At 33.3% G+C, this 8920-nt stretch overlaps 1 protein-coding gene across 1 annotated transcript; it reads left to right on the top strand.

Moving 5' to 3' along the window:
- Positions 1-1078: 1078 nt before the first annotated feature.
- Positions 1079-8561, top strand: LOC121243559 (leucine-rich repeat receptor protein kinase HPCA1-like). Its single transcript, XM_041141689.1, has 19 exons — positions 1079-1373; positions 2639-2771; positions 3332-3403; positions 3501-3575; positions 3696-3767; positions 3996-4160; positions 4307-4381; positions 4503-4574; positions 4664-4732; positions 4829-4897; positions 4982-5056; positions 5134-5205; positions 5294-5434; positions 5538-6013; positions 6100-6255; positions 6370-6512; positions 6612-6831; positions 6917-7152; positions 8066-8561. Exons 1-19 carry the CDS (start codon positions 1274-1276, stop codon positions 8555-8557), a joined length of 2913 nt encoding a protein of 970 aa, XP_040997623.1. The 5' UTR covers positions 1079-1273; the 3' UTR covers positions 8558-8561.
- The last annotated feature ends 359 nt before the right edge of the window (positions 8562-8920 follow it).

Here is an 8920-nt window from a genome sequence, read left to right as displayed (position 1 = left end):
TCGCTGACGGCCTAGGGGTGAGCAATGTTTCATGTTTGTGTACAAAGCATTCTCTGTTAGATTTTAGATTAATGGAGATGTTCGAAGAGAGAAAGTCCCTCTTATGTCTCACGTGATTGTTGAACATAAAGATTAGAAAATCGTAGTCGAAGTATACTAAATATAATATAAGGGTCACATATTCCTTTTAAAAAAAATGATTTATATTTAAAAATTAACTTTTTTCATATAAATATTATATTTATTTACTTTTTTAAAAAATGGTGCATGAAGCTTTCGTGTTTTATGACTGGAAATATCATTCCTTTTTCCTTAAGATTTTGTTTGGTTAGTGAGATAAGATGAAATTATCTGTGAATAGTAGTGAAATAGTTTGAGTTAAGATATTTTATGAAATTTTTAAAAACGAGAGATAAAAGGTTGAAAAAATTATTATAAGTTAAAATATTATTAGAATATAATTTTTTTAGTATAATTTTTATTTTGAGATTTGAATAAATTGAATTATTTTTTATATCTTATTTAAAAATAAATTTATAATAATTAAATAAAAACATTTAAAATTTAAGATTTAAAAATATCTATACAAGATAAGATGAGAAAAAGGAAGATCGAAATAGATGGCAGTTCAAATTGGGAGAGAGAAATTCACAGTTATAATGTGGTGCCAAGGTGGTGGGAGCCGGCTCACAATCAACCAACTGTATAGACACTGACACAACTAAGTAATAAATGATGACTACGATGATATTCGTCACTGAAGTTACAATCAACCAACTGTCTAGACATTGCCACTTTAAACTAAGTAATAAATGATGTTGACGAAGATATTCTTCACTGAAGTTTATACAGTTTTGCAGGCGGCTGAGGAAAACGTACATTAATGCGACAGCGCCACTGATGAAAGATCAGTCACGGAAGAGGGAATTACAGTATGGAAAACTCCCATCTGTACCAACAGTACTCTGATTCTATGGATAGAAAACGTCGATACCATTATTTCTCTGTATGAGTAGGGCCATCCTTACAGTATTATGCATTAGTTTAGTATTGACCAACGGGATGACTTTGTCAAACACAGCTTGCTTTGTCGTCCTCCACGAACAAGACAAAGAGGAAGACGTCCTATACGTGTATACGTAGACTTATCCCTTCTTTGATATTTAGGATTGTGTGGTGAGATACTTATTAAGCGCACGCACACACAGAGAGAGAAGAGATAGATCATTGAGCTGGGAGAGAAAGAGAAAGAGAAAGAGAGAGAGAGAGATTAATGTGCAGGAAGTCGACCGGCATGAAGTTGCAGCTGCTCTTTCTTGCTTTGTTTCTTTCAGGAATTCACTTCATCGACTCATTTACCGATCCTCAAGATGGTATGTAACAGACCACGCCACCATATATATATGTTCTTCATCTGGTTTAACGTATAAATATTAATGTTTGTTGTCCTGAAAAAGGTTTACCGATCCTCGAAATTTTTTTTTTTTTCATGATAATATCATGAGTGCTTTGATTCTGGGTTGTCTCTCATCAGTGTCAACGTCGATCCGCCCAAAAATTGGTTTCATGATATCTATTTTTGTTATAATAAATAATTTTCCAAGTCTGAAACTTCCTTTCTTTCGCCACTCAATCCTCTCCAAACTCAATAAAATAGCTCAGCTTTGATCAAATTAATTATTTTTTCGTTATTCAACAGTTAAAAGTTTCAACTAAGCTCCAATGAGTATTTGACACCGTGCATCAATCGATCACAGTTTTAAAATATTTAAATGAATAATTATATTTTTTATTTAAAAAAAGACGTTTTTGACACGTACAGAGGCTTTTTAGAAGCTTGCTAATTTCTATATTGAAATCTTTTTTTAGAGTTTTTTCTAAAATTTAAATTCAATTTAAATCCTAAAAAAATTAATATTTTTAGATGTTTAAATTGAAATTAAATCTTAAAAATGATATTTCTTTTAAATTTTTATACGTTTTTTTAATTTTGAAATCGCTTATTTTGTTTTCTTATGTTACTTCGATACATGTTTTTTTTTTTTAAATTTCTAAAATAAAAATAAAAATATTTATTGGCTTTAGCCAGCTTTCTGTTCATGTATGTCAACCAATATATAGCTTATTTTATTTTTGGGTTAATGCAAAATAATATATAATATATATTTATAAATTTGGTCGGTCTCGGTCCATGAAATAGAAGATCGAGAATTTTCGATCCGATTCTTGTCCCGGGTCGGTCCGGTCAGTTTCTCCGATCCGGACTGACCAACTTTTACCCCAAGCTTTAGTCTTTCTAGTGTACAGAATATATAGCTTGCTTTATTTTTGGGTTAATGCTAAAGGATGCTGCTAGTGGGCCACCCAGTTTTTGTTGGAGGTACTGCTAGCTGATTTTTTTTTTTTACTTTTTTTTTATAATTTTTTGATAAATATTTTTTTAACATTTTTAATTATTAAAAAAATAAAAAATTACACAACTTAATTAATAGTCAATTATTTAATTATTAAATAAAAATAAAATAAAATACATGATGAGCAAGTTAACTAGTCCATTTATCATTTTCCTAATGCTAAAAGTGATCCATCTGGAGATCATTAGTTGATGATTAACCATTTTACTGGTGCATGAATGCAGTTGCGGTACTCATCGCCTTGAAGGCCACGTGGAAAAACACACCACCAAGTTGGGGGCATTCAGATGATCCATGTGGATTGCGCGGTTGGGAAGGAGTTACTTGCAACAATAGTAATTCTAGGGTTACTGCCTTGTAAACATCTTCCCCTTATTACTGTCCTTATTCATGTTCTTCCAGTAGAAAAATTTTACACACCATCCTTATATCACACACCACATACTATATATATGTAATGTGTGGTACAGGTATAATGAGTCAAATGACTATTTTCCTGTATTCATTTAGTCCTCTTTCTTACAAATCGGTTTAGAAAATACACTAACATTAATCTGCAGTACTCTTGACACAACAATATACATTATGTCTAAGATGGCTAGTTTGGTTATACAAAATCAAACTATCTCATCTGATATAATCATTATAATTTTTTCAAACTCCCATACAAAATATAATAAATAATTTAACTTTTTTCAAATTTAAAAAAAAATAATATTAGACAGTTATATTATAAAATATTTTATTAAACTTTTAACAAATATCTCATTTCATCTCATCTCATCTCATCTCATCCCATACTAATTGCGTAGCCAAACAATGTTACTTTTGCTTTTTTTCATTTTCATCCTTCTCCCTGATCTTTTGGTAAGTCTTTGTATATCCTTATTTTGTGGATTCCTTTCAAATCTATTCAGGAAATTATCAACGATGGGCCTAGAAGGGAAGCTTGAAGGTGACATTGGGGGACTCGCTGAATTGAAATCCTTGTAAGTACTATCATTCTTTCTTTTTCTTTAAGTAGATTTTGCCATTGATCCACTACTAATTTGTTGAAGTACTGCTAACATTAATATTAAATTTCAGGGACCTATCATTTAACCGTGGGCTCACAGGTTCCCTCTCTCCACAGCTTGGGGATTTGAAGAAGCTAAATTTCCTGTAACATCCAATTATAAGCATTAATTATAATCTCTGGCCTATTTGCATATTATATCCATCAAACCCTACAACAGTGAGAAGTATATCATGTATACATGGTTTTTGTCTTTCATGTTTCAGAATCCTAGCTGGTTGCAGCTTCACTGGTGATATTCCAGAAGAATTGGGAAATCTTTCAGATCTCCGCTTCTTGTAAGATCTTTCAATGCTTATTATATAAGATTACTACATGAATCACAATGCCAGTACGTAATTTTTCTCTATCTACTTTAGAAAAGTGTTAAGTACTCACAAAATCCGAATAATGTGATAGTTCTGATCTCGTTTCATCACAATATGCCATATAAATATCATGACAAGATGAGTACGTACTACGTGTCCATAATTATTACTTTTATAACAACACACTCTCCCTCTCAGGGCTCTCAATTCAAACAACTTAACTGGAAAGATACCTCCATCTTTCGGTAACTTCGCCAAACTCTTTTGGCTAGACGTCGCGGAGAATATGTTGACAGGACCTCTCCCAATATCAACCTCCATGGGGGCCCCAGGCTTGGACCTACTTTTGAAGGCTAGACACTTGTGAGTTTAATCTTTTTCTTCTCCCAATCTTGGGTTCAATCTATCATTAAGATAAATACAATAACTTGAATATGTTTAAGGATACACAACGTTTATTATTGCATTCATAAAAGAAGAATAACGTGATCATGTCTTCAAATTTGCAGCCATTTCAATAAGAACAAGCTTTCAGGTCCCATTCCAGCCAAACTATTCAGCTCTAATATGAGTTTGATACACATGTATGTTGATACCAACTATTAGTTTATTTTCATGCATGCTTTAAATGCTTCTTCCACTTCTAACTAATGCATGCTTTAAATGCTTTCTTCCACTTCTAATTAATGCCTTCTTCAAAGACAGATTATTTGATGGAAATCAACTTTCTGGAAGTATCCCACCAACATTAGGACTTATAAAAACTCTTGAAGTTCTGTGAGTAAAATACACCCTAATTTAATGACACATTGGTGTTCTTCAACTAGCCTTTTCTTGAGAATTAAAACTATTCCAACTTGCAACAGTCGGCTTGACAGAAATGCTCTGACAGGAAGTGTCCCAGATCTCAGCAACCTAACAAATATCATTGAATTGTGGGTACTTTTTCACGACATTTATATAGTGGTGGTTTTCTTTTTGTATAATCATACTGGTGGTTACCATCTTTCTCCTTCTTGCTATCGACTTAGGAATTTTGCTCAAAATAAATTGACGGGTGCTTTACCAGACTTGACTCAAATGATGAAACTCAATTACTTGTAAGTTGATGCCATAGTATTGCATGCAATTGCCAATTTCATATATATGTTCGAGTAATTTATTCTTTTTATGTATTTTACTAGGGACCTTAGTAATAACTCATTTGAGCCATCAGAAGCACCAACGTGGTTCTCAACCTTACGAACACTCACCACTCTGTATGTCTTCTATCTTTCACAGATGAAAATTCCTCAAATTTTAGCAATACTCACCATGCTATGTGATTGGTGCGCAGGGTTATGGAATATGGGTCACTTCAAGGGCCCATACCACGAGAACTGTTTAGCCTTCCACAATTACAGCAAGTGTACGTAAGTTGATATGTTATTGGTATAGGTTCATAAGAATACTCTGAAATAAAGAGAAATTAATTGTTAGTCGATTTCAATTATCAGGAAATTGAGAAACAACGAATTTAATGAAACATTGGACATGGGTGCGCATGAAGAGATCAGACCACAACTGAAGCTTATTGATTTACAAAACAACGACATTTCTTTTGTAAAAGTGGGCACTAAAATCCCGAATTTCTTAAAGTGAGTGAATTCATGGCCCTTCTTAAATGTTCAATTCGAAAATAAATATGTTGTGTATTTTCTTCTGACCATCAACCTTCTTTGTCAATTTGATGTACTTCAGACTAAAAGGAAACCCAGTGTGTAACGACGTCTATCCTATCTTGGAAACTTACTGCCAGCAAAATCACCAACCACCAAAGCCATATTCTACTAGCTTGGCTAATTGTGAAAGTACATCATGTCCTCTTGATCAAAATTGCAACCCTCGGAATTGTGAATGCGCCTATCCATATAAAGGGACATTATATGTTGGTGGATCACTTTTCAGTGAATTGTCCAATGCAACTGTATTTAATTTTCTGGAATGTAGCTTGTGGGTGAACTTGAGTCTCCTTCCACGTTCAGTTTCTATTCTAAGTACCGGGTTCAATTTTGATGACTATCTACAAGTGCAATTGGCATTCTTTCCCTCAACCGGAAAATACTTTAATCGATCAGAGATTCAGAGAATTGGGTTCCTCATGACTACTCAACAATATAGGCTACCTCTACAATTTGGAGCCTATTTTTTTATTGCAGACCCTTATGCTTTCCCAGGTTCGAATGATCATATCTTTAATTGCTGTGTGTGTGTGAGAGTGAAAATTATATCTCTACCTGACAATATTGAAAATGTTCTTCAGCCAAACATGGAGGAACTTCTATTGGCACTCGTGTAATAATTGAGATAGCAATTGCTTGTTGTGCCATTTTGGTTCTGGGACTCCTGGGAGTAGGGATATATGCGGTTCGACAAAAGAGACGTGCGGAAGCCGCCATTGGATTTAGTAATCCGTTTGGTAAATCATTTTCTTGTGATTGATTGTATAATTCAAATTTAAGACTATGTATGCATGGAACATGATCATGTATGCATTTGTTGTCTTATATGGCTAATTTTCTCCATATCTCAGCTTCTTGGAGATCAAGTGGCAATGATAGCAGCGGGGCAGCTCCACAATTAAAAGGTGCAAGATTGTTCTCTTATTATGAACTCCGAAAGTGCACAAATAATTTCGCCGAGAGAAATGAGATAGGTTCTGGAGCATATGGCAAGGTACGTATAAAATCTCAGTATTCAGTCGAACTTTTGCAAAATCCGCTTCCAAGAACTCATGTTTGCTGATGCTTTTTATCATGTTGATCTGATCTCCAGGTTTATAGGGGTTTGCTTTCCGATGGACTAGTTGTTGCTATCAAAAGAGCTCAGCAAGGATCAACGCAGGGTTTACTTGAGTTCAAGACTGAAATTGAATTGCTTTCCCGAGTTCATCACAAGAATCTTGTTGGCCTTGTGGGTTTTTGCTTTGAACAAGGAGAGCAGATGCTGGTCTACGAATTTATGCCTAATGGAACAATTAGAGATAGCTTATCAAGTACGTACGTACATTCATCATGATATCAATTTAATTAATTACCTCTTTGCAAATATCTAATATACTTAATTAATTACGTACGTAGGGAAATCTGGCATTTATCTTGATTGGAACAGAAGACTCTACGTTGCTCTTGGTTCAGCCAGAGGACTAGCTTACCTACATGAGCATGCCAATCCTCCTATTATACATAGAGATATTAAGTCCACGAATATTCTGTTGGATGAAAATTTGACTGCAAAGGTTGCAGATTTTGGCTTGTCTAAGCTAGTATCAGATGATTTGAGAGGCCACATTTCAACTCAAGTCAAAGGCACGATGGTAAGTCATGTTATTATATCTCTACCTGATCTCTCAAGAGTAGAGAATATTAATTAAAGAGTCATAAATATTATTAATAAAAGTTAAAAACCTACTTTTATCTGTAAAAATTATTTTCAATGTCATGATATATATATATATATATATATATATATATATATATATATAGAATATAAGCAGAATTCGAAGGTAAAAAGCAACTCAGTCAAGTCAATGCAGATAGAGTTTGCATAATTTTTGTATAGATGGTTGGTGAAGGTAAAAAATTCTTAAATCCCTAGACTTTCTACTTTCGCTAATCTGCCCTAAGTTTTATATATATTTTGGTCCCACTAGCTTTTAGTATTTGCAATTTGGCCCTAAACTTTTCTAAATCTACTAGGATTTAGAGTCCAAAAATTCTATGTGTATTCACGTTTGCATATTCCTTGCGCACTCTATTAATATGATTGGTTGCATCATTTTTTTTAATGCAAAATAACGATTTTTTTAATACAACACCACCATATAAATCATTTCGAATTTCTCCACTATAAAACCTGGTCTCTCTCTAAATCTCTCTCACTCATACACAAACACACACAACTATCCGCGCATTGCGTGGGTTATAGGCTCGTCTGCATAATGATTGTTGTTAATTGATTTGCAAGGTCTTGACCTTAGAGAGAGAGAGAGAGAGAGTACCTTGAGGAAGTTCAGGCAACCAAATTGGCAGATTAACATATATATATCAAAACAAATTTTTATTATTTCATTTTCTTGTTCATACATGGTATTGTAAAATTCAAAGTACTTGCAAATCCTTCAAATCCTACAACAAAATTAAAAATGTCTTATGTAATATATTTTAGACTTTGCATTCAGTGGAATACTCTTCCGATTTTAATTTTTGCAAAATGCCTTCTACTTGCAGGGTTATCTGGATCCTGAATATTATCAGACTCAAAAATTAACTGAGAAGAGTGATGTTTATAGCTTTGGAGTTTTTATGCTTGAATTGCTAACATCAAAGCGACCGATTGAGAGGGGAATGTACATCGTCCGTCAGGTGAGAACAACAATGAACAAGGACGACGAAGAGCACTATGGTTTGTGGGATATGATTGATTCGTCCATTAGAGACACACCAAATCTTATAGGGTTTGGGCAATTCTTGGAAATTACTATGAAATGCATTGAAGATTCGCCTGAAGACCGTCCAACAATGAGTGAAGTGGTAAAGGCATTTGAAACAATATTACAAAATGATGGGATGGCTTTAAGCACATCTGCGTTGTCTTCTACAAGTGACCTTGGAGCTTCAAAGCTGAGTGCTTCTAAGCATTCTTATAAGGATGTTAGTAGCATTGATATCTTCGATTATAGTGGTGCATACATAGTCTCATCAAGAGTTGAACCCAAGTAGCCAATCCTGTAACATCCCGTATTTTAATGTATTTTTACTGAAGGATTATTTTTATTTATTCAAAAATTTATTCTCTTATTTTAAAATTGATGGATTTAGTGGGTTTATTTTATGATTTTTAAAATTTACGAAAATTAAATTTGATATGGTTTCTTAATATTTATTATTGTGATACATTTAAATTGTTCTTTATTTTAAATTATTTGATTGTTGGATTTAATTATTATTTTTAATTGTATCATTACGTTTAAATTATTTGAATTGAGATACTGTTTTCAAATCATTTTCGTTGGATCATTTTTGTGACCCAAGATATGAGGATTGAATCTCATTTCTTTCCCTTCATTTTTTTTCTTCCTCTTT

This window comes from Juglans microcarpa x Juglans regia, chromosome 8D, assembly GCF_004785595.1.
Source record: "Juglans microcarpa x Juglans regia isolate MS1-56 chromosome 8D, Jm3101_v1.0, whole genome shotgun sequence".
Lineage (NCBI taxonomy): Eukaryota > Viridiplantae > Streptophyta > Magnoliopsida > Fagales > Juglandaceae > Juglans > Juglans microcarpa x Juglans regia.
Note: the sequence above shows the minus strand (reverse complement) of the source record. Positions and strands in the feature narration are given on the sequence as shown.

Coding starts and splice junctions, on each gene's coding strand:
- LOC121243559 (XM_041141689.1), top strand. CDS start 1,274: ATGTGCAGGAAGTCGACCGGCATGAAGTTGCAGCTGCTCTTTCTTGCT. Junction 4,382..4,502: donor AATATGAGTTTGATACACAT/GTATGTTGATAC, acceptor CTTCAAAGACAG/ATTATTTGATGGAAATCAAC. Junction 6,832..6,916: donor AATTAGAGATAGCTTATCAA/GTACGTACGTAC, acceptor TTACGTACGTAG/GGAAATCTGGCATTTATCTT.